This window comes from Zingiber officinale, chromosome 5A, assembly GCF_018446385.1.
Source record: "Zingiber officinale cultivar Zhangliang chromosome 5A, Zo_v1.1, whole genome shotgun sequence".
NCBI lineage: Eukaryota > Viridiplantae > Streptophyta > Magnoliopsida > Zingiberales > Zingiberaceae > Zingiber > Zingiber officinale.
In genome coordinates, this window is record NC_055994.1 from 151,891,279 (window position 1) to 151,917,019 (window position 25,741).

A 25,741-nucleotide genomic window follows, 5' to 3' on the forward strand; every position below is an offset into this window, starting at 1 on the left:
CCTCCTACCCCAAATCATAAATGGGGGAGCACAATGCTCTCAACTCCCGGTACACGATGACGGAGAGGAATCCCTGCCGGATAACACGTTGTGTCACACTACCCATGAGTGGACCAACGGTGCCTAACAGAGTTCCTGCTGCAACACACTCTGCCTGAATCGACCACTAACCCATGAGTGGTGGTGTGTGCAGATCCATATAACTGGCTATGTGCTCAACAATAATGGAGCAGACTATCGCACAGCATGCAATCATGCAAATGGTGCATGGCAACAACCATAAAAAAAAACAAACATCCTGACCTAATCCATATATATAGAAAAGTGCACCCTAGGTCAACGAATCATATCGAATCAAAGGTACACAGAAGGTATAAAAACCTAGGTCCTGAACATGGTGAAGCATGGTATATCACTACCCCCTATAAGCATGTATAAACAGTTAAAATATACATGAGATGTAAACCAATCAATCAATCAAGCATGAACCAAGATTTGGGTAGTGATTAACCGAAACAGATAAGAAACACAATTAATGCAACATGTTATTTTCATTACTAAGCATATCAAGGACAAAAAGTCAAAAGTACCCGCCTCCAATAGGAAAAATCCAATCGTCCAAGTCCGACGTTAAGATACTCGTCTCGCGTCAAAGTCCTGTGTCACCAATACAATTATATTTTATTTAGCTAACTTCATATGAACAGCTAAATAAAATCCCTAGGACCAATTTAGGGTAAAACCCTAGTCATAAACCCTCAACCTACCTTAATTAAACCCAACGGTTAATTAGGGTTAGTTATCTAATCCCTAATCAACCCATTAGATTAATAATTCAAACCTAAATCAATTATACGCGCAACAAGGCATTTACCTCAATCCAAACTCACCCAAATTCGTATTCTTCGTCGTTAATTTGTCGATGGAACACCTGTTTCTGGAACCGTGGTCATAGCTAGAGTGAGCCACTGACCTACACATCAAACACCCAAAATTTGTAGTCAATACATCCACCTCTGTGAATTAAACCCTAACCTTACCTCCACAGTTCTAAACCAACAGCTTACCCTAAAGCCAAAGCTCGGTAGAATCCAGGGCAGCAACTCACGCCAATGTGAGGCTCGGCTAGGGTAGAAGAAAGGGTCGGTTCGGCACTGGGGCAAAGTGTGCAGCGGCAGTGACAAGGAGTGGCGTCGGGCTCGCTAGGGCACAGCGACGGCACTGGGGCTCGGGTGTTGGCACAGAGAGTCGACCGCTGCTAAGGCTCAGATGCCGAAAGGAGAAGAGGAAGAGAGGTGCGGCGTCGGCACCTAGGGCACTCCTCGGAGGAGTAGCCAGCGACACTGCTGCTCGGCGCAAGACGGCGGAGTCGGGATCACTCCGTGAGGGCGGCTGTCGGCAGAAGAGAGGAACTTCTATGGGCGTCGGCGCCGTCAACAAGGACACTAGGGCACAGCCGACGGCTTGACCAGCAGTGGCTAGCGCTCACCGGCGCTTGGGCAGGCTTCAGGGAGAAAGAAGGAAGAAGATGTGGCTGCCGGAGAATCGCTCAATGACGAAGAAGGAAAAGAGGAAGGGTCGGTAAGGCTTTAATCGCGAGGGGGAGGCGGCGGTTAGGGCTCGGGTTCGCGAGGGGGAAAGAGTGAACGGCGACACAAAGAAAAGAAAAGAAAAATAAATAAAGAAAAAGGAATTTAGAAATTCAACTTTTCCTCATTTAAATGGGGTAGCCTAAACAGGCTTTTTCCGGACCCCGTTTTTATCCTCGTTAACTCGTCCGTACGAACTCCGGAAAATTCCCGAAAAATGACCAAAAATTCCAGAAAAATTCCCTTATTCATATTCGCCTATTTCCGGTATTTTACACTCGATCGACCACCTTTATACCTGTCTCGGCATTAAGCCGCTCAGTTATGTTATGTACAACATTGAGACCTTTGTTCGGAGAATAGTGTAATGCACTGTTCATGCCAAGAATCCGTTTGAGAAATAATACAATACCTCGTGTTTCCTAGAAGTTCATCTAATAACCTGTGTTTTGCTAGAAATCTGTCCGGGTAGTGATGTGAGGATAAATACTTCAAAGCTGACCGTCTTTTATCCGTCCGGGCGTGCATGGAGGGATTTGCAATCCTCAAGGAGGTCAACCCATACTCTAACCAACCCCATGGCTGAGCTGGCTCAGACATCCCAGTAGGTTTAGGAGGTCAGCCGCCTTAAAACCTGAATCGATTGTTGAACTACCGAACATGTTATCTTCTAAGTGAAGTACTAGGCTTTATACGTTTGACCCGTTGAAGGGTCGGTCGATCTCTATTCACCCGATTGGTAATTCAGCTGGGTTGGACTGAAGAGCTCTAATTTTGGGTCGGCGTAGGAGGTTAGCCGCCTCAAAACCCGGTTGGCTATTAGATGACTAGATGCATTTTCTCTTAGGTAAAATACTAGGCTCCATATGTTTGATCGGCTGAAGGGCTGGTTGGCCTCTACTCACCTGGCTAGCTTGTAACTGGGTCGGGTCTGGATGACCAATCAAAGTCAATTGAGGAGATGCTCTCCTTTATCGACTTTGACCACTATGCTATCAAGACTTTGATTGTCTTATCTTCTTAAATCTAATTGCTACCACGTCATTTCCTGAGTCCCCTCATCACTAATATTGTGGCACCATCTCAAGAAAGATCTAGCAACATCAGTACTAAACTAGATTATTAGGAGAGATTGGTCAAATTTATTAAAGTTGAACATTTTATTTAATGCATAAAAAAGATTAGTGTTATTTCGTACTAATACGAGAGTACATTCAAATTAGATGAAGTCAATACAATTAATAAAATATATATTCAACGCGTTTGAACCTATTATTTTTCAATACATCGATGAATCATAAAGACATCATGTTTTATTATGATATTAAAAAATAGAGTTTATCATCCAGCAACTTCGTACAATCGGTATATAGTTGACCAGTATAGAAGATTTTTTTTCTCGATTTTATTAATATTCAAATTCTTAACCTATAATAATAACTTTATCTCATATTAACTAACTCAACTTTATCCCAATGACTACCACGTTTTATTATGGCTCACAATCATGATTACTTTAGAAAGAGAGGAAAGGGAAGAGACATTGACTTGAACATTTAAATTGTTTATCAACTGGAAATTAAAAGTATTTATTTATTTATTTTTATCTATTCTTATGGTCATACTATTTTATATTTTATTTTGACGAAATAATTTTCAATTTCTTAATAATAATCTAGTAAAAATTAGATTGACCATTTCAGTAATCCGTTGATGCTACAGGCCATGCAGGAAGAACACCACGTCATCAATTTCCTGTTTCGTTTAAACTAGGTGACGAAGACTAATGATTGAGTGTAGAATCTTGTCCAAAGCGGAAAAAGAAAGATGTTTGAATAAGTTCACACAAATCTTTATTTTAAATCCAACAATCCATTTGAAGTTCACAAATCATCATTGATCCTGTCCGAACGATGAATCAACGGACGCTGGGCACATGGTGCTCTCCAAATTGCTGATGTAGATCTTCGACCGGTCGTGCGGACCTCCGGCGAAACTACAAGGAAATCGGGCCGGGAAGGGGTTCCCGGCGACGATCCTCCGACGCTCAAGTCAGGCAAGTGGACAACAAAGAGGTGACATCTAATATCAAAGAACGCGTACCTCAGGCGAAGTGCGAGACCCTTTATATAGAACTGTGAAGAGGCTCACGCACACATATCGAGGTGAATACGTGTCCTCTGTCCATACCTCAGTATGGGCATGTCAGAAGAGCTTACCTGACACCATACTGCTACAGTCTGAGCACCTCCTTGATGGGACAGAAGAGCCTTCCATTGTACGATTCTACGTATGACCTGGTTGTTGAACATGCCTGTTGTCAGAGAATATTCCTTTGTCCTTTTGTCTCTTCTCTCCCCACGCCGAGCGTCCAGTCGCTCGGCAGTCCCATCACGTTCGACCGGACACAAGTACTGGTCCGCTCGGGATATTCCTGGTTGTGTGCTCGGCTGAGACTATTCCTTCACATTGCTGCTTTATATCTCGGCCGAGCGGACCACCCGCTCGGCCTAGCGACCTTGTTCACCATGAGCGTCGGAAACCCGCCTCCCCATCGGGTTATCTTTGATTCCGCTCGGACCCGTTCGACCCGTTCGACCGGCTGACCCGGCCCTTCTGATTCTTGACTCCTACGTGTCGTTGACCCTTTGCCTATGAGGGCCCCATGGCCTTATCGCCAGATCAATCATATTTAATATTAGGTTTGGCTTTTAAACTCCGATTTTAGGAAGAAAATTAAGCGGAAATTGCAAGCACAAATACACAGAGCAACCATCACGATCGGTCGTCAATGGATTTATTCTTATTAAGGACGAACAGAGGCTCGCGGGGACCGAGGCGGTGGGCGGGCAATGCAGCCGTTGGAGTCGCAGGAGTTGGGCTTGGAGAGGAAGGCGGCGCACTGCGCGGGCGGACGCTGCAGCGGCCGGAGCAGGAAGCAGTTTTCGCGGTCGTCGTGGCTGCGGATACTGAGGCACCGGGCCGGTTCCTTGGAGAAGTAGTTGTACGAGTAGGTGAAGTTCTTGAGGTGCGGCAGGTCGCATATGCTGCCGGGAATCTCGCCGGAGAGCTTGTTGTGGGCCACGTCCAGCTGCTCCAGACTCGTCATGCCGCCGATGGTTCCCGGCAGGTTCCCGACGAGACCGTTGTGACTGAGGTCGAGAACGCGGAGCTTGGTGAGCTTCCCGATCTCCAGCGGGATGCAAGCCCGGAGGCCGGCGCTCATGATGATGAGCTCGTGCAGAATGTTGCGCATGTTCGCAATCGTCTTGGGCACGCACGTCTCTGTGATCTGGTTGCGGGCGAAGACCAGCACCGACACCGGCGAGTTCCCGATATTCTCCGGGATGGAGAAGGTGAAATGGTTGTCGTTGAGGAACAGAGCATCAAGGGGGAGTTCGAAGAGGCAGGAAGGCACGTCGCCGCAGAAGCTGTTGGAGCGGATATTGAGGAACCTGAGAGAGGGTAGCTCGAGGAAGACGGAGGGAAAGCCGCCGCCGAGCTGGTTGTTGCTGACGTCAAGCTCGTGCAAGAGCCTCAGATTCTTAAGCGACCCGGGAGAGTGCCACGGAAGGCGTTGGAGTTAAGGTGGAGGAGGGCGAGGTCGGAGAGGAGGCCGAGCTCTACGGGGAGGGAGCCCTGGAGGGCGCCGTGATTGAGGTCGATGCCGGCGACTGTCATTTGGCTGGGGTTGTCGAGCGCCGCCGTGCAGTAAACGCCGGTGTAGTTGCAGACGAGGGGGCCGGACCAGTCGCCAGTGATATTCTTTGGGTCGGCGGTGATGGCGTGCTTCCAGGCCTGGAGTGCCACGTAGGCCTTCTCCAGCCGAGGATTCGACGGAGGGTAGCGATGGGCGGAGGAGAGAAAGGAAGAAGAGGAATGCCATGTTTGTGAAGTATATACACGATCCATTATAAAATAATGGATTTGGACCTATTTTTTATACACATGCATGTCAAAAGTGGATTTGGACCTATCTTTTAAAAATACAAAATCAAGATAATAATCGATTCTTTATAAAATAAATAAATAAATAAATAAATATATATATATATATATATATATTTTATGATTTATTGAAGAAGAGCAAAAATTCAAGGTAATTATGAATATTTAGATTTATAAAGCAGAGAAGATGGTTGGCTGTCAACGTGACTCTATGGTTGACTGGATGAAGACTCTGCATTGTCTTACAACACAAGGAGTGTCAGTGTCGGATCAGGGAATGAATCTCTGGCGTTAGTCATCTAACGCTCAAGTCAGTATTCAGTTCAGTTGGAGAAAATAGTAGCATTGCACAGTAACAAAGAACGTGTAGAATAGTGAAGCATCGCAATAGTGAAGCATCACATACCTCCGCCTGTAGATGAGGACTCTCTTTTATAGCGTCACTGTAGCACCTGTGCACACATCCCAAAGCATATGTATGCTTTTCAAAGTTTCCTACGAAAAGATAAGTCGTAAAGTGTCATTGACACATTTCCTTAAGCGAACATGCAAATCTCTGTGATGTGACCGATTAGAAGCTGTTATAGTATGACTAGTTTATTGGACATTTTTTTATTGTCGACAGCACAAATTTCTAAAAGAGTACGATAAGGCATACATGTGGCTTCCGCTATAGGCTAACAGGGTGTCACTCGGTCGGGATATCACCAGCTCGGTCGTACAGAATGGCGTTATTGACTTGAGTTTACTATATATTGTCGGGGAGACGTATTGTGTCAGATGGGACATAACAGCCGAATAGCAAGAGCAATAAGCCAGATAATTTAGTATTTGACTCTTAAGCTCAGTTGCAAGTTACAGGGAACGACCGTTCGGAGGGTATGGTCGGCCTTTCACGTCCAATTGGCTTTGTAGGCCCACTCGGCCATCCTTGCTTGGTCTGACTTTGATCCGGCTCCATCAATCCACTCAGAAGATACGAACCATCGATCAGTTTATAATAGATGAAATCAAAAGCAGTTCAAAGCCATGGAATAAGTTAAACAATCCTAAAAAAAGTTGCCCTAAGAGCTAGTGTCTCTTGAACCGTCAGCAAAATTGATGGCTCCTGAGTAATAGAATGACTAGCAGAAAGCAAATTTACTTGTGTTTTAAGTTCAATTGCTCAAAAATAGAGCTGTATTTAAGCAATAGTTGCATCAGTCAAACGTCATGATTCATATGAAGAATACCATCACAAAACATTGCCAGGGTGACACAACTAGTAGACTTGACGTACAAACACACAAATGAAGTGACTATAATGATCTTATAGGGCCTTGAGGATCTCTTCTTCACCGGAACTGATGCATGCTCCTCCTTCTTCAATGTTTGCAGCCTTCACCACGAGGTTATCGACAAGGAGAGCAAACCTTTATCTGCGAGATCCAATTCCAAGCCAAGAGCATGGGTGTAGATTGCAGTGTCGTCAGTCTGAAATCGTAATCAAATTCAATGCCTTCAAACAGGAAGGATTTACATATTTGATTTAAGTGACGTGCAGATCATATTGTGCTAAAATGTTTATGATGCGGGCAGTGCCAAAGAGGATTTTTCATGTAATCAAGCTCCATATCCTTCATGTTGAACTAGATGCTCAAGAGAAGCTTTGATGTTAATTTGAAAGAGAACAAGTAGTTTTTGTGGATAAATATGTAATTCTAGCAGAAAATAACTCCATCATAATAACTCAAACACACCTCAAGTTACAGTTCTATATTTTGCTTTTGCACTTAATCTAGTGATGAGATTTTGTTTTTCTTACTTTGCCAAGTAACTTGACTTTTCCACCAATAAATTAAATGTGTGAATAGATTCTTCATCTGATGAAGGTGTTCTATAAGAGTTGTAACTACTGCATCATTGGCTGTGACTGGGCTTTCTTAGTTCTTACAAAGCGATTTCTTTCACCTCATAAAGCTCGTAACAAAAAGATATTGGTCCTTGATGCTTGTGAATTTGCTAAGCAAGCCTAAGTCATACAATTGTTTATATTTTTCATACAAAAGCTTAGGGGCTCATATTGTAACAATTGAAAAACTTATATTTCTTTCATGTTTTATCTACATTTGTCTTTATTATAAAAAAGAGCATCCAGTTTAACGAGTGCCTAACTATTTGATGAACTATGACAAAGTTAATGAAAAATGAAAATACCTATTATAAAATAACTCGATGTACCATTAGAGAGAACGACACATTTACAAGAGGCAGCAGAATCAAATAATGCATAGAGGTTAATTTAGTATGTAAATCAAGGCTCAATATGAGGACAGAAGGTGCACCATGGACTGATATCGCTATACTAAGCCCAACTAACCGACTCCAGGTAACTGTTGTATATTGCTTCAAACCCTATAAATGTCCCATGGTCAGTGAAAGGGATTAAACACTTGGATCATAGAACCATCATTCATACTTCTCTTGTTCTTTCCATTGTAGATTACCATAGTGATTCAGCAAGGAAAGGAGCACTCAGCCAGTTTAGACAATCTCATCATAATATCTTCGTGGTCTCTAAGCCTAATCTCTGGGCTTAGTCCTAACTAATTTCCTTCGATTAGAATTCTACATTAAATCGTACTTTGGTCCTGAAGAATAAATTTATTTATCTACTGTTGTAATTTGACCACATCAATACCAACCATATATATTGTAGTAATAGTTCCCTCGGGACGGTGCGATGGTTAAGACATGGGGTGTTACCACATGAGGTCTTGGGGTCGAAACTTGGCATGACCGGACATAACCTCCCTCATGTCTTGGCCATTTGTATTAATAGCTAGTAGCCACCCGTGATTTACCTCCTCCGTGTTGACCTAGGGACGAATTGACAAGGGCGTTAGGGACGAGCGAATCGCCTTTTGTCACATATATATTATAGTAATAAAATCAAATCCACAAGAAGCAACAATAATATATAGTATTAAGGGAAAGCCGAGGTCTCCCAAAATTTGGAATCATTCTTAATATTAAGGGAAAGCCGAGGTCTCCCAAAATTTGGAATCATTCTGGAAAAGGGAGCTGATCTACCAGATTGGTTCAATTAGGAATTCATCCCCTTTCCCAACAGGTTCATGGCATAAAATAGTATTGGTCAACGTGGTGTGTGATATGTACTAAATAAACGGATTTTCTTGAACTCATTTTTTTCACTAGTTTTCCTTGTCGGTATATTTGTGATTATTCAAAGATCATACTAGAGAACACATGAAAAGTAAGACTAATTAAGTACCTTGTTCGTGTGTCTTCCTTTTTCCTTTTCGCGAAGACGACTCTATTTTAAAATCTATTGTCTACATTCACAAAAAAAGGAAAATAAAAATCTAAAAGCACAAACAGTAACTAAACCTATTATACATGTGAAAAATCTAGAATCTACCTGTGAAAAAAACATATATTTACATAGAAGAGGACAAAAGATTATTAACTCTTACATCTTATTGGAGATTAAATGGAATTCCCTAATTCTCTCAGGAGTCATTGAAAATTATATCCTTCACCTCGATGAGCTAAAACCAAGTTAATCATTTAGGCCGCATTCGGAAGCAAAGTGTAGTTAGTTCATTTATGTATTTATTAGACTTAATTATATAAATTATATTGGCAATATTAGTGATAGCATCATTACTAACAAAAAAAAATTCTTTATTTTCTTTTGAAATTTTTAAACTAAAAATCTTTTGATTCTAAAATTCAGAATAAATATTTTTTTTATTTTTAAATTAAATGGATAACCAAACCAATCAATAAAAAAAACTAAGACATCAAAATTATTCAACTAATAATAAAAGATACAACTAAACTATACCTTAGAAATACAGTTTGAAATGATTTAAAATTTAAACCATTGCTAAGAACCTAAATTTTAAAAGTTATCGTAAAAAGAATTGATCTTTATATTTAAACAATGCTTTAAAACAAATACTTATTATAAAATGGGCCGAGAATAATACTTATAAAATACTCATCTTAACTTTAAGATGCTAAATTAGAATTTAAACAATTAATTTTTATAATCCTCTAAAATTTCTAAACTTTTTTATTTTACTAAACCTCAGGTTAATTATTTAGGCCGCATTCGGAAGCGAAGTGTAGTTAGTTCATTTATTTATTTATTAGACTTAATTATATAATTATATTTTCAATATTAGTGATAGCATCATTACTATAAAAAAAATTTCTTTATTTTCTTTTGAAATTTTTTACACTAAAAATCTTTAGATTCTAAAATTTAGAATAAATAATTTTTTTTATTTTTTTCGATTAAATGGATAACCAAACCAATCAATAAAAAAACTAAGATATCAAATTTATTCAAACTAGAATACTAATAATAAAAGATACAACTAAACTATACACTAGAAATACAGTTTGAAACGGTTTAAAACTTAAACCATAGTCAATGACATATTGATATATAATTAAATTTATTACTATGCCGATTGGTTCAAACAAGGCTGATCCTAAATGTTAGAAGTTACAGTGAAAAGAATAGATATTTATATTTAAACAATGTTTTAAAACAAATACTTATTATACAATGAGGCCTAGAAGACTACTTTTTATAAAATACTCCTCTTAACTTTAAGATGCTAAATTAGAATTTAAACAATTAATTTTTATAATCCTCTAAAATTTCTAAACTTTGTAATTTGCTTTCAAAATCATATATTAAAATTTTGAATATCATACAATTCTAATACATCGAACCTCCAAAACAAATTATTCAATGTTAAAACACTTAAAAATCCTTTGAATAAATAATAATTTGAAAGTTTAAAAATTTCAAATATGACCGAAGATCAAATTTTACAATTCAAAAAGTCTACTTTCAAATTGAAAAAGCTAAAACAAGAATTAATTCGAAACAAAAATTCAACCTTAACGCTCGATTCAAGTAAACATCATATCTAACTCACAATGACTTCGTCAACATCAGATTCAGCTCATCAATGGCTTGTCTGTCGGTGGTCTTAAGCAGGAACAACTAACAACCAATGTAAAATATACAAAAAAAATTATGATTTTGGATTTTTTTTTTTCTTGTGTTTGTCATAAGACTAAATAATCAGCCTTATTAACCTAATTATTATTAAGGATATAAGTTGTAGAAAAAAAATCAAAAAAATTATTATATGCTTAGAGCATTCATACCAATTTCCTTATTCAAAATTAATAATTTAAGATAAAAAAATTACTTTAATAAATTTAGATATCCACTTTCACTACTCAATAAATTTTATTGAAGTTATTTTTTTCACTAGTTTTCTTTGTCTGTCTATTTGTGATTATTCAAAGATCATACTAGGAAACACATGAAAAGTAAGACTAATTAAGTACCTAGTTCGTGTGTCTTCCTTTTCCTTTTCGCGAAGCTTGCTCTGTTTTAAATTCTCTTGTCTACATTCACAAAAAAAAAGAAAATAAAAATCTAAAAGCACAAACAGTAACTAAACGTGTTATATATGTGAAAGAAATATATATATATATATATATATATATATATATATAGAAGAGGACAAAAGATTATTAACTCTTACATCTTATTGGAGAATAAATGGAATTCCCTAATTCTCTCGGGAGTCATTGAAGATTATATCCTTCGCCTGAGCTAAAACCCAAGTTAATTATTTAGGCCGCATTCAGAAGCGAAGTGTAGTTAGTTCATTTATTTATTTATTAGACTTAATTATATAAATTATATTTTCAATATTAGTGATAGCATCATTACTAACAAAAACAATTCTTTATTTTCTTTTGAAATTTTTTACCCTAAAAATCTTAGATTCTAAAATTCAGAATAAATATTTTTTCCCTTTTTTCAATTAAATGGATAACCAAACCAATCAATAAAAAAACTAAGATATCAAATTTATTCAAACTAGAATACTAATAATAAAAGATACAACTAAACTATACACTAGAAATACAGTTTGAAACGGTTTAAAACTTAAATCATAGCCAATGACATATTGATATATAATTAAATTTATTACTATACCGATTGGTTCAAACAAGGCCGACCCTAAATTTTAAAAGTTACAATGAAAAGAATAGATGTTTATATTTAAACAATGCTTTTAAAACAAATACTTATTATAAAATGAGGTCTAGAAGACTACTTATAAAATACTCATCTTAACTTTAAGATGCTAAATTAGAACTTAAACAATTAATTTTTATAATCCACTAAAATTTCTAAACTTTGTATTTTGCTTTCAAAACCATATATTAAATTTTTGAATATCATACTTGACAATTCTAATACATCAAACCTCCAAAATCAAATTATTCAATTTTAAAACACTTACACCCTGTTTGGAAACAACTTTAATGAAGGAATTTAATTGAATTACATTAGGAATTGAATTCTGACAAGAATTGAATTAAATTCCTATGTTTGGAATTGATTAGTAAATAATAGAATTGAATTGAATTCCTTAATTTGGAATCTATTTGAATTGAATTCCATTTTTATACATTTACCATTTTATCCTCATAACTAACCATTTAATAATCAAGTTATGTATTAGAGAATAGGAAGAAGGGATCGCACAGTTAAGATAGCATTGAAAAAACTTAAAACTTGAAATTCTTAACAAACACAAAGATTTGACAAGTTATCTACGAGGTCTTACTTCGCTCACTAAATTGTCATTAAAATGTTTACAAGGCAACTTCCGTTCTGGAACATCTCACTACACTTCGAAGCTTGGATATTTGTAATTGTCAAGAAATTTTCGGCACAAGGAGAAATGGCGCACGGGAGAAAGGCAAGAGAAAATAAGAGAGTCGGCAGATGGAAAAAAGGATTTTAAGATAAAAGGATAATTAAATAATTTTAGTTATTCATGATAAATTGCCTATCCAAATCGGACCATTTGTGGTCTGATTTACTGTTCATGTTTTGAATGGAATTGGAATTGAATTCCATATCAAATTCATTCCAAAAATTCATTCCAAACTATGGAATTGAATTCCAATTACCATAGAAATTCAATTCCATAAGATTCCAAACAGAGTGTTAAAAATCCTTTGAATAAATAATAATTTGAAAGTTTAAAAATTTCAAATGTCACCAAAGATCAATTTTTACAATTCAAAAAGTCTACTTTCAAATATCTCTCCTGCACCGGAAATGGTGAATGCTCCTCCTCCTTCAATGTTTGCAACCTTCACCACGAGGTCATCGACAAGGAGAGCAAACCTTTATCTGCGAGATCCAATTCCAAGCCAAGAGCATGGGTGTAGATTGCAGAGCCGTCAGTCTGAAATCATAATCAAATTCAATGCCTTCAAACAAGAAGGATTTACATATTTGATTTAAGTGACGTGCAGATCATATTGTGCTAAAATGTTTATGATGCGGGCAGTGCCAAAGAGGATTTTTCATGTAATCAAGCTCCATATCCTTCATGTTGAACTAGATGCTAAAGAGAAGCTTTGATGTTAATTTGAAAGAGAACAAGTAGTTTTTGTGGATAAATATGTAATTCTAGCAGAAAATAATTCCATCATAATAACTCAAACACACCTCGAGTTACAGTTCTATATTTTGCTTTTGCACTTAATCTAGTGATGAGATTTTGTTTTTCTTACTTTGCCAAGTAACTTGACTTTTCCACCAATAAATTAAATGTGTGAATAGATTTTTCATCTGATAAAGGTGTTCTATAAGAATTGTAACTACTGCATCATTGGCTGTCACTTGGCTTTCTTAGTTCTTGCTAAGCGATTTCTTTCACCTCATAAAGCTCGTAACAAAAAGATATTGGTCCTTGATGCTCGTGAATTTGCTAAGCAAGCCTAAGTCATACAATTGTTTATATTTTTCATACAAAAGCTTAGGGGCTCATATTGTAACAATTGAAAAACTTATATTTCTTTCATGTTTTATCTACATTTGTCTTTATTATAAAAAAGAGCATCCAGTTTAACGAGTGCCTAACTATTTGATGAACTATGACAAAGTTAATGAAACATGAAAATACCTATTATAAAATACCTCGATGTACCATTAGTGAGAACGACACATTTACAAGAGGCAGCCGAATCAAATAATGCATACAGGTTAATTTAGTATGTAAATCAAGGCTCAATATGAGGACAAAAGGTGCACCATGGACTGATATCGCTATAGTAAGCCCAACTAACCGACTCCGACTCCAGGTAACTGTTGTATATTGTTTCAAACCCTATAAATGTCCCATGGTCAGTGAAAGGGATTAAACACTTGGATCATAGAACCACCATTCATACTACTCTTGTTCTTTCCATTGTAGATTACCATAGTGATTCAGCAAGGAAAGGAGCACTCGGCCAGTTTAGACAATCTCATCATAATATCTTCGTGGTCTTTAAGCCTAATCTCTGGGCTTAGTCCTAACTAATTTCCTTTGATTAGAATTCCACATTAAATCGTACTTTGGTCCTGTTGAATAAGTTCATTTATCTGTTATTGTAATTTGACCACATAAATATCAACCATATATATTGTAGTAACTCGGAGACGTTGGGACGAGCGAATCTTTTTTTGCCACAATATATATTATAGTAACAGAATCAAATCCACCTGAAGGCAACACTAAATTGGGTAATTAGGAATCAAACAAACTCATTCTGGATTCATTCTGGAAAAGTAAGCTGACCTACCATACTGGTTCAATTAGGAATTCATCCCCTTTCCCAACAAGTTCATGGCATAAAACAGTATTGGTCAACGTGATACGTAGCATGTATTAAATAAACGGATTTTCTTGAACTCATTTTTTTCACTAGTTTTCCTTATATGTATATTTGTGATTATTCAAAGATCATACCAGTAAACACATGAAAAGTAAGACTAATTAAGTACCTTGTTCGTGTGTCTTCCTTTTCCTTTTCATGAAGACTGCTCTATTTAAAATCTATTGTCTACATTCACAAAAAAAGGAACATAACAAATCTAAAAGCACAAACAGTAACTAAATCTGTTATATATGTGAAAGATCTAGAATCTACTTGTGAAAAAAACATATATCTATAGAGAAGAGGATAAAAGATTATTAACTCTTATATTTCATTGGAGATAAATGGAATTCCCTAATTCTCTCAGGAGTCATTGAAAATTATATCCTTCACCTCAATGAGCTACACCCCAGGTTAATTATTTAGGCCGCATTCAGAAGCGATGTGTAGTTAGTTCATTTATTTATTTATTAGACTTAATTATATAAATTATATTTTCAATATTAATGATAGCATCATTACTAACAAAAAAAATATTCTTTATTTTCTTTTGAATTTTTCACACTAAAAATCTTTAGATTCTAAAATTCAGAATAAATAATTTTTTTCTTTTTTAAATTAAATGGATAACCAAACCAATCAATAAAAAAAACTAAGATATCAAATTTATTCAAATAGAATACTAATAATAAAAAATACAACTAAATTATACCTTAGAAATACAGTTTGAAACGATATAAAATTTAAACCATCGACATATTGATATATAATTAAATTTCTTACTATGCCGATTGGTTCAAGCAAGGCCGACCCTAAATTTTAAAAGTTACAGTGAAAATAATTAATCTTTATATTTAAACAATGCTTTAAAACAAATACTTTTTATAAAATGGGGTACTTATAAAATACTCATCTTAACTTTAAGATACTAAATTAGAATTTAAACAATTAATTTTTATAATCTTCTAAAATTTCTAAACTTTGTATTTTATTTTCAAAATCATATATTAAATTTTTGAATATCATACTGGACAATTCTAATACATCAAACCTCCAAAATCAAATTATTCAATCTTAAAATACTTAAAAATCCTTTGAATAAATAATAATTTGAAAATTTAAAATTTTCAAATATCACTGAAGATCAAATTTTACAATTCAAAAAGCCTACTTTCAAATTGAAAAAGCTAAAACAAGATTTAATTCGAAACAAAAATTCGACCTTGAAGCTCGGTTCGAGTAAATATCATATCCAACTCACAGTGACTTCGTCAACATCAGATCCAGCTCATCAGTGGCTTGTCCGTTGGTGGTCTTAAGCAGGAACAACTAACAATCAATGTAAAATATACAAAAAAAATTATGATTTTGGATTTTTTTTTTTTTGTGTGTTTGTTATAAGACTAAATAATCAGCCTTATTAACCTAATTATTATTATGAATATAAGCTCAATGGTAGAAAAAAAATCAAAAAATTTATTATATGTTTAGAGCATTCATACCAATTTCCATAATCAAAATTCATAATTTAAGATAAAAAAAATATTTTAATAAATTTAGATATCTAATTTTCACTACTCAATAAATTTTATTGAAGTTATTTTTTTCACTAATTTTCTTTGTCTGTCTATTTGTGATTATTCAAAGATAATACTAGTAAACACATTAAAAGTAAGACTAATTAAGTACCTAGTTCGTATGTCTTCCTTTTCCTTTTTGCCAAGCCTGCTCTGTTTTAAATTCTCTTGTCTATATTAACTAAATGTGTTATATATGTGAAAAAAAACCTAGATCTATAGAGAGAGGACAAAAGATTATTAACTTTTACATCTAATTGGAGATTAAATGGAATTCTCTTATTCTCTTAGGAGTCATTGAAGATTATATCCTTTGCTTGAGTTAAACCTCAGGTTAATTATTTAGGCGGCATTCGGAAGTGAAGTGTAGTTAGTTCATTTATTTATTTATTAGACTTAATTATATAAATTATATTTTCAATATTAGTGATAGCATCATTACTAACAAAAAAAATTCTTTATTTTCTTTTGAAAATTTTTACACTAAAAATCTTTAGATTCTAAAATTCAGAATAAATAATTTTTTTCTTTTTTTTTCAATTAAACGGATAACCAAACCAATCAATAAAAAAACTAAGATATCAAATTTATTCAAACTAGAATACTAATAATAAAAGATACAACTAAACTATACACTAGAAATACAGTTTGAAACGGTTTAAAACTTAAAACATAGCCAATGACATATTAATATATAATTAAATTTCTTACGATGCCGATTGATCAAACAAGGCCGACCCTAAATTTTAAAAGTTACAATGAAAAAAATAGATGTTTATATTTTAACAATGCTTTAAAACAAATACTTATTATAAAATGTGGCCTAGAAGAGTACTTATAAAATACTCATCTTAACTTTAAGATGCTAAATTAGAATTTAAACAATTAATTTTTATAATCCTCTAAAATTTCTAAACTTTGTATTTTGCTTTCAAAATCATATATTAAATTTTTGAATATCATATTGACAATTCTAATACATCGAACCTCCAAAATCAAATTATTCTATTTTAAAACACTTAAAAATCCTTTGAATAAATAATAATTTGAAAGTTCAAAATTTTCAAATATCACCGAAGAACAATTTTTACAATTCAAAAAGCCTACTTTCAAATTGAAAAAGCTAAAATAAGATTTAATTCGAAACAAAAATTCGACCTTGACGCTCGGTTCAAGTAAATATCATATCCAACTCACAGTGATTTTGTCAACATCAGATCCGGCTCATCAATGGCTTGTCCGTCGGTGGTCTTAAGCAGGAACAACTAACAACCAATGTAAAATATACAAAAAAATTATGATTTTAAATTTTTTTTGTGTTTGTACTAAATAATCAGCCTTATTAACCTAATTATTATTAAGGATATAAGCTCAATGGTAGAAAAAAAAAATTATTATATGTTTAGAGCATTCATACCAGTTTACTTATTCAAAATTCATAATTTAAGATAAAAGAATTACTTTAATAAATTTAGATATTCATTTTTCACTACTCAATAGATTTTATTGAAGTTATTTTTTTCACTAGTTTTCCTTGTCTGTTTATTTGTGATTATTCAAAGATCATACTAGTAAACACATGAAAAGTAAGACTAATTAAGTACCTAGTTCGTGTGTCTTCCTTTTTCTTTTCGTGAAGCCTGCTCTGATTAAAATTCTCTTGTCTACATTCACAAAAAAAATAAATAAATAAATAAATAAAAATCTAAAAGCACAAATAGTAACTAAACGTGTTATATATGTGAAAAAATATATATCTATAGAGAAGAGGACAAAAGATTATTAACTCTTACATTGGAGATTAAATGGAATTCCCTAATTCTCTCAGGAGTCATTGAAGATTATATCCTTTTCTGAGCTAAACCCCAGATTAATTATTTAGGCCACATTCGGATGCGAAGTGTAGTTAGTTCATTTATTTATTTATTAGACTTAATTATATAAATTATATCTTCCAATATTAGTGATAGCATCATTATAAAAAAAAATTCTTTATTTTTTTTGAAATTTTTTACACTAAAAATCTTTAGATTCTAAAATTCAGAATAAATAATTTTTTCTTTTTTTTCAATTAAATGGATAACCAAACCAATCAATAAAAAAATTAAGATATCAAATTTATTCAAACTAGAATACTAATAATAAAAGATAAAACTAAACTATACACTAAAAATACAATTTGAAACGGTTTAAAATTTAAACCCAATGACATAGTGATATATAATTAAATTTCTTATTAGACCGATTGATTCAAACAAGGCCGATCCTAAATTTTAAAAGTTCTAGTGAAAAGAATAGATGTTTATATTTAAACAATACTTTAAAACAAATACTTATTATAAAATAGGGCCTAGAAGAGTACTTGTTATAAAATGCTCAACTTAATTTTAAGATGATAAATTAGAATTTAAAAAATAATTTTTATAATCCTCTAAAATTTCTAAACTTTGTATTTTGCTTTCAAAATCATATATTAAATTTTTAATATCATACTTGACAAGTCTAATACATCGAACCTCTAAAATCAAATTATTCAATGTTAAAACACTTAAAAATCCTTTGAATAAATAATAATTTGAAAGTTTAAAAATTTCAATTTTTACAATTCAAAAAGCCTACTTTTAAATTGAAAAAGCTAAAATAAGATTTAATTCGAAACAAAAATTCAACTTTAACGCTCGATTCGAGTAAATATCATATCCAATTCACAGTGACTTCATCAACATCAGATTCAACTCATCAGTGGCTCGTCAGTCAATGGTCTTAAACAAGATCGACTAACCACCAATGTAAAATATGCAATATATATATATATATATATATATATATATATATATATATATATATATATATATATATATATTTGAATTTTTTTTTTGTGTTTGTCATATGACTAAATAATCAGCCTTATTAACCTAATTATTATTAAGGATATAAGCTCAATGGTAGAACAAAAATGACTGATAAAAAAAAAAATCATTATATGCTTAGAGCATCCATACGAGTTTCTTTATGTATCATACCAGTTTCCTTATTCAAAATTCATAAATTTAGATAAAAAAATTACTTTAATAAATTTAGATATCCACTTTGCACTATATGATATTATTATACGTTTTTTTATTTTTCCTCTATGTTTACAAAATAGAATTATTCTTTTAAAAAAATTTAAAAAATATTATTCATAAATATTAAATTTAGAAAAAAGGATAGAGTAACATATAAAAAATATTTAATTATCTTATCTAAAATTTAAGATAAAATGTGATGTCCTTAGTTGTTTTTTTATTTCCCAATTGCAACCATGTCGCAAAAACAATTCGCTCACTCCCAGTATTCCCGCCAATCCGTCCCTAAGTCAACACGGAGGAAGTAAATCACGGGTGGTTATTAGCCATTAGTACAAATGGCCAAGATATGAGGAAAGTTATACTCGATCACGCTGAGTTTCAATCCAAAACCTCATATGATAACATTTCATATCTTAATCATCGCATCGCCCGAGGGAACTTCCCAATTGCAACCATGAATAGGCCAAACATGGAATCACCGTTTCAAATAAATACAAATGAAAAGTGCACAGACCATTTGTACCACGCGCCTGAATCTGATATTAAATAATGGATCTATGTAAACTTTGCGTTGATGAGTCTCGCGCCTGACACGTAGCTCCTGCTGCCTGTCTCCACAAGATCAGGACAAGTGCAATCATGCAGTGTCTTTAGCTTAAATCACAAGAACATGCATGCGTATCCATAACTTGTCTCGTTTTAAATTATTTTTTTATCTTTTATTTATTTTAAAAAGAAAATTAGGGCATGGTGAGAACGTGATATATATTGTGATGAGCACTGAGTCATAATAATTACTAGGAAGCTTGGATATCCCCTCTGTGATTTTTTAAGTTATCCACTGATTAGAGTCTTCCTCACTTAGCTTTATTTGATTGCTTTCCTTGAATCTACACTAATTATACAAGATAATGATTACATTTGTCAAATGGGTCATGTCATTTGTTAGATCATATTGCAATTTCTTATTAGAACTTGGAAATGGAGCGAAGGCGAAAGCTGTTGGTATAATGATGATGGTGATGGTGATGGTTTTAGTTGAGAAGGAGGAGGAGGGCACCTGAGTAAGAGCAACTTCGCGGTATATATGGGAGAAGGCTATCATATATCAAACCGTAAACGGTAGTAGATTTGCTATTTGACTACCGGTTTTGTTAGGGGAGCGAAGTGAATCTCTCCGCTCATCACAGGAGATCGAAAAATGGCAAGAAAAAACAATCTATATATCGACTAATATATCCATTAGTTTTTTTTCTTTTTATAGAAAATCTAAATCTATGGTAATATTTTCAAAATTTTAAAACCCATTACAATACTTAGATTTTATTTCCAAATCTATAATTCAGATTTTAACAAACACAATTAGCAATATATTTTTACAAACCATTGCAAATATATAGCAAATTCTTAAAATTATACAATCCGAAGACTAAGCTAATTGGCTTTTCTCAAATTGCATGCTACTGTTATTGAACAAAGAACGAGTTAATCTCCGTAAACATCGAATGAATGTCTACAACAATCACAAATCATAAGAACAAATCAACCAATCTACGGTCTGTCAGTCATGTCATTAGCTAGGATGTTCTTCTCCGACGTGATAATTAATTATTGTTGATTTCTTTGGAGGCCAGTAAAAGGGGAAGGATAAATTATCCTGAAAAAATAAATCAACCTTTTCTCGGCTTATAATTAAATAAAGAACATTTGTAAATAAAAGACAAAGAGACTAATTAAAAGAAAGTAGACACAAAGGAATTACTTGGTTTGCAATCAGAATATTGCTAATCCAAGGAGAATATGACGCATTATCTGAAGATCTTCTTTGGACGGAGTAGTCTCTTACAGCGTTAACATCACACACAGAAAAGTATAGCACAGAGAATTGGATTACAAGTGAATTGATTTAACTGTGAAAATCACAGTGCTATATTTATAGCACCGTTTGGGGCGCCTGGAAAGATTCCAAGCACCTTGAGAGAATAAAATTTTATCCCTTTTGCATGGATCGCGGTTTGACCGCGATCTGGATAAAAATGTGATCCGGGCGCTCGGAAGGGTTTCGGGCGCCCCGAACTGTTCCGGGCGTCCGGACCCCTAAAGTCAACTCCGGTTGACTTTTTCCATCCGGGACCTCTACTCCGGTTCAGCTCGCCTCAGTCCAAGTCTTCCACTCCGCTCCGCTAGCTTGAGTGATCTTGGCCATCGGGAATAAGACTCATCCGAACTCAACTTCCGGCTTTCTCCTCGAGCAGCCTTCCTCTCCGATTTCTCATCCCTCAAACGTCGTGTACGTTCTTCTCGTCCACTGGTGTACTCTTCCGCGGCACCTCGTCCCTCGGACGCACCGAGCCCGTCGGCTCTCTTCCCGTGTCGTCCTTCTCGTTAGCCGCGTCTTCTTCTCGATTTCCTGTGCTTCTAAGCTCCTGCACACTTAGACACAAGCGTTAAATTAAGCATGACCTAACTTAACTTGTTTGATGACATCAAAACACCTTGGGATTCCAACAATTACCTCGTCGTCTCCTCTGCTTCTTCTGATCATTCTCCAGAACATCTTGGCAACGATGCTTGAGATTGCCGGTAGTAGGATGAGGAATGATTATTTCACCGTCTCCGGTGATGACAGTGCCCAAAGCGGGCGTAGGAGAAGGGAGGAGCGAAAGATGGCGTCGAAGGTGATCGAGATGAGCGGCTCTTCGCTCGATCTGACTGTGCAACTGGAGGATGATGTCGAGACATCCTGTGTCCGGACTGGCAGCATGGACCTCTGACTCATAAATCATGGTCGCCATGGCGACGACGCATTGATGGGGGAGGAGGGGCTCCAGGATCTTCTTCATCTTGCTGACACCGAACAGACGGTGAGCCTTTTGGAATCTACTTTCGTCTGCCGCAGGGAAAAACGAACGGGGCGAGAAGGCAGTCGCCCTTGCACTTCTGGCAACGAAATCTGCAAGCTGCACAGGCTTTGGACGCGGATTCGCCGCCGGCATATATAGGAGGAGGAGTATGGCGGCGGCACAGAAACCGGGACTTCAGTAGTCATCGTTTTGGACACGAATTCGTCGCCGGCGTAGGAGGAGGAATATGGCGGCGGCACAAAAACTAGGACTTCGGTAGTCATCGTTTTGGACGCGGATTCGTCGTCGGCGTAGGAGGAGGAATATGGCGGCGGCACAGAAACCACCAGGTAAATTCGAAAACACAAAACTAATAATTTATAATTTTTTTGGTAAAATTTTAGTATATTATATGAATAAGAACGAGATATATATTTTATAAACGCGAGAACCATATAATTTTTTTAAAAAAAATAACTAACTTTTTTAAAAATAAACATTAAACTGTGGTACTTTACATAGATAAAAGTGTAATTAAATTTACATGACTGAGACTGCATAATTTTTTAAAAACTGAGCTATTTTAGATCATTATATAACCTTTTGCAACGCTATTTAATTAAATTAATTTTTAGTCTTTCTTTTTTTAAAAAATAATTGAAGGTGAAATTTTATTATTTTAATGAGATATGGTTCATATATTTTTGAGACTCTAAAGAGTTATTTTTTAGTTTAAATTAACGCCTAGATGGTTTTATTTAAAATATTTGATAAATCAATTTTACACAACTAACAATTGAAAGTATTCAAGGGTTCATTTCAAATCTTATAATCAGTGACGGATCCAGACAAAAAAAGAAAAGGGTGCTCAAAGAAGGGAGCTAGAGTTTGTCTTCCTTCTCGCTGCCCCTCGGACTGCATCATACTGGTGGAATTTTCCGGGAGCAAGGGGGTGCTGAAGCACACCCCCGCTCCCCCCTAAATCCGCCGCTGCTTATAATTTATGATTACAAATCTGCCACATTGTCATAGTTACCGGCTCGGCTAAATCTTAGAATTTAGATTTGACAAAAATATGTTGATCGACCATTTCAACTCAAAATTGATGATGGAACGTAAAACATTATTTCTAAAGGTCTCATATGTAACCTTTGAATTTAAGTTTCAACAGACTTTGAAATAGTATATCTACGTGCATGAATCAATTACATCCAGTCCTCTTGAAATAGATAGTTGACTCACAAGGATAGTATTATCGTCATGAGGTCTGAAAATTAAATCCTGACTAATAATCGGGTGTCTATTTTTTCTTATATGATATTCAACTATCCAAGGTTAGTAGTCACTTGTGATTTACCTCTTCCGTGTTAGTTTAGAGATAGGCTAGCGAAGGTACTAGGGGAGCTAATTACTTTTTGCCTCTATGAATCAATTACAATCCAAGCTGAGAATTAACCGGGTCAATCAACGTGAGTTGAGTACCTCGTACCAACTTAAAAAAATAGGAATTTAATTTCCATAGGACTTAGATGCGATGATAAACAGATGGATGTGTTTTCAGGCAATGAGGGTTTGATTCACATGTAGCACATATAAATGTGTGACAGCTCGAAACACTCATGGTGTGACTCATCCGTGCTTCCCAAATTTATCCAAGCTATTTGTGTATTCAAATTTACTTGATGACTAGTAAAAAACTTATATATAATTGGTCCAATCATCTCCAAAATTAATCTATTCAAAAAATTACATACGATTATAAAAATAAAAAAAATAAAAACATATGAATCAATCAGAAATGTATAAGCCAATTCCACTCCAACAATTTAATATTGTTCACAATAGAGTGTAGAAGATTAAATGGTTGCACAAGCAATGACAAAGGCATATCATTTTGAAATTATATGACCACACTAATACGTTGATGACCAATAGAGAACTCTTCTTCCATGCAATGAAGAAAAACAGATAATCTTGGCCAGTAGGGGAATCAGAGATTTTATCAGATGTGGTCAATCCAATAATCTTGAAACCGTGCATTATACCTGAGCCAAATATATAATGCATACAGAATTATATGAATGAATTTCAGTTAAATTAGCAAAAAATAAAAATAAAAAAAATAAAAAAATAAAAAAAAAGTAAAACGCCATTTGGTAGGTGAGTGCACTGTATGATCAAGCGCATACAAATTGTTTCAAGTACTAAATATGGGACATAATAATGCTTCTTTGCCATAATAATATCCACTTATTGGCTTTTCTCTAGCTGCAATACAAATACTTGGATCAAGGGGAGCAGTGAAATAAAAAGGACACTTACTTATGCACGATCAAGAAAACTTAGGGTGTGTTTGGTACGCACGTTTTTCATTTTCATTTTCTGAAAAACACGTGTTTTATGAAAAATAGTGTTTGGTTTGCGTTTTTCGTGCCTGTTTTCTAAAAAAATAGACAGGGTTTTCTAGAAAAACAGAGAATGACAAAAAATTATTTTCTATTTTCTAGAAAATACGTATTTTTCAGAAAATGAAAATAAAAAATGCACGTACCAAACGCACCCTTAATTTCCACATGTACAGTGATGTTCACAAGCAGCTTCATGCCCCCTGCTCTTACTGTCACCATTCATGGACCAAACTCGTAAACATCTCCCGAGCATCATGAATCCTACCACATTCAGAACACATATCAAGTAAAGCAGCTTCAATCCAAGCACTCAATTTGCAGCCAGATTTAATCAAGAAAGCATGAATCTGCTCACTCTTCTTCATATCAGTGACCAAGGTACAAGCGTTCATAGCACTAGTCAGCGTAAAATCTGAAATCTCCAACCCATTTAGCAACATCAACTGAAAATTTTCTAGACCTCGAGAACCTTCTCTATTATGACAAAAACCAGCTAAAAGAGTATTATAAGTCACACAATTCCTCTCAGGCATTTGATCAAAAACCTGAACAGCAGATTCAACTAAACCAAATTCCATAAACGCATTAAGCATCCCAGTCCAAGATACAGACATCAGCCACATCTTCTATAGAACCGAACTGAGTGTAGAACGAAACCAAAGTATTTCCTACACTTCAATTCAGATTTTAACTAACGCAGGCAATAGAAGACTAATTGCTAATTGGCTTTTCTCAAACTGCATGCTATTAGTGAATAAAGAAGGAATCAATCTCCATAAACAATTACAAATAACAAGAATAAATCAATCAATCAATTAATCACCGTAAAGATCAAACGAATGTATACACAGTCACAGAGTACATAACGAACAAAATAATAATCAAATGGTAAAATCAGCCAATCCTCTGCTTCTTCTGATCATTCTCCGGAAGATCCTGGCAACGGCGCTTGAGATTGCCGGTAGTAATAGGTGGAATGATTATTTCGCCGTTTCCGGCGATGACGGTGCCCAAAGCGGGCGAAAGATGCCGTCGGAGGTGGTCGAGATGAGCGGCTCTTCGCTCGATCTGACTGTGCAACTGGAGGATGATGTCGAGACATCCTGTGTCCCGACTGGCGGCGTGGACCTCTGACTCGTAAATCATGGTCGCCATGGCGACGGCGCGTTGACGGGGGAGGAGGGGCTCCAGGATCTTCTTCATCTTGCTGACGCCGAACAGACGGTGAGCCTTTTGGAATCTACTTTCGTCTGCGGCAGGGAAAAACGGGGCGAGAAGGCAGTCGCCGTTGCACTTCTGGCGACGGAATCTACAAGCGGCGCAGGCTTTGGACGACACAGATTCGTAGGAGGAGGAATACGGCGAATGATCATCCACGACAGAGACAGAGACATCGGTGGTTGTCGTTGGGAAGGAAGGCAACGACGACAAAGGCGGAGGTGGCGTTGAAACGGGGAGCGGCAGCGGCGGATGAAGAGGAAGAGGAATAGGTGGAGAAGGGGGGCGATAGGCGGCCTCGTAAACCCTTGAATCCAT

At 35.3% G+C, this 25,741-nt stretch overlaps 2 protein-coding genes, 1 long non-coding RNA gene and 1 pseudogene across 3 annotated transcripts; all 4 read right to left on the reverse strand.

Annotated features, from left to right (window-relative positions):
* Window positions 1-488: 488 nt before the first annotated feature.
* Window positions 489-1,651, reverse strand: LOC121983403. Its single transcript, XR_006112479.1, has 3 exons — window positions 1,068-1,651; window positions 875-973; window positions 489-657 (listed from the first exon to the last, which is right to left on the reverse strand). It is a non-coding gene; the product is annotated as an uncharacterized LOC121983403 (long non-coding RNA).
* Window positions 1,652-4,395: 2,744 nt separating this feature from the next.
* LOC121980213 lies at window positions 4,396-5,501 on the reverse strand (annotated as a pseudogene).
* Window positions 5,502-21,319: 15,818 nt separating this feature from the next.
* LOC121983404 (protein LATERAL ORGAN BOUNDARIES-like) lies at window positions 21,320-21,993 on the reverse strand. The gene is made up of 2 exons (XM_042536338.1): window positions 21,470-21,993; window positions 21,320-21,380 (listed from the first exon to the last, which is right to left on the reverse strand). The coding sequence occupies exons 1-2, from the start codon at window positions 21,948-21,950 to the stop codon at window positions 21,373-21,375; spliced, it is 489 nt and encodes a 162-aa protein (XP_042392272.1). The 5' UTR covers window positions 21,951-21,993; the 3' UTR covers window positions 21,320-21,372.
* Window positions 21,994-25,099: 3,106 nt separating this feature from the next.
* LOC121980215 (LOB domain-containing protein 25-like) lies at window positions 25,100-25,741 on the reverse strand. The gene has a single exon (XM_042532173.1). It carries the CDS (start codon window positions 25,739-25,741, stop codon window positions 25,100-25,102), a length of 642 nt encoding a protein of 213 aa, XP_042388107.1.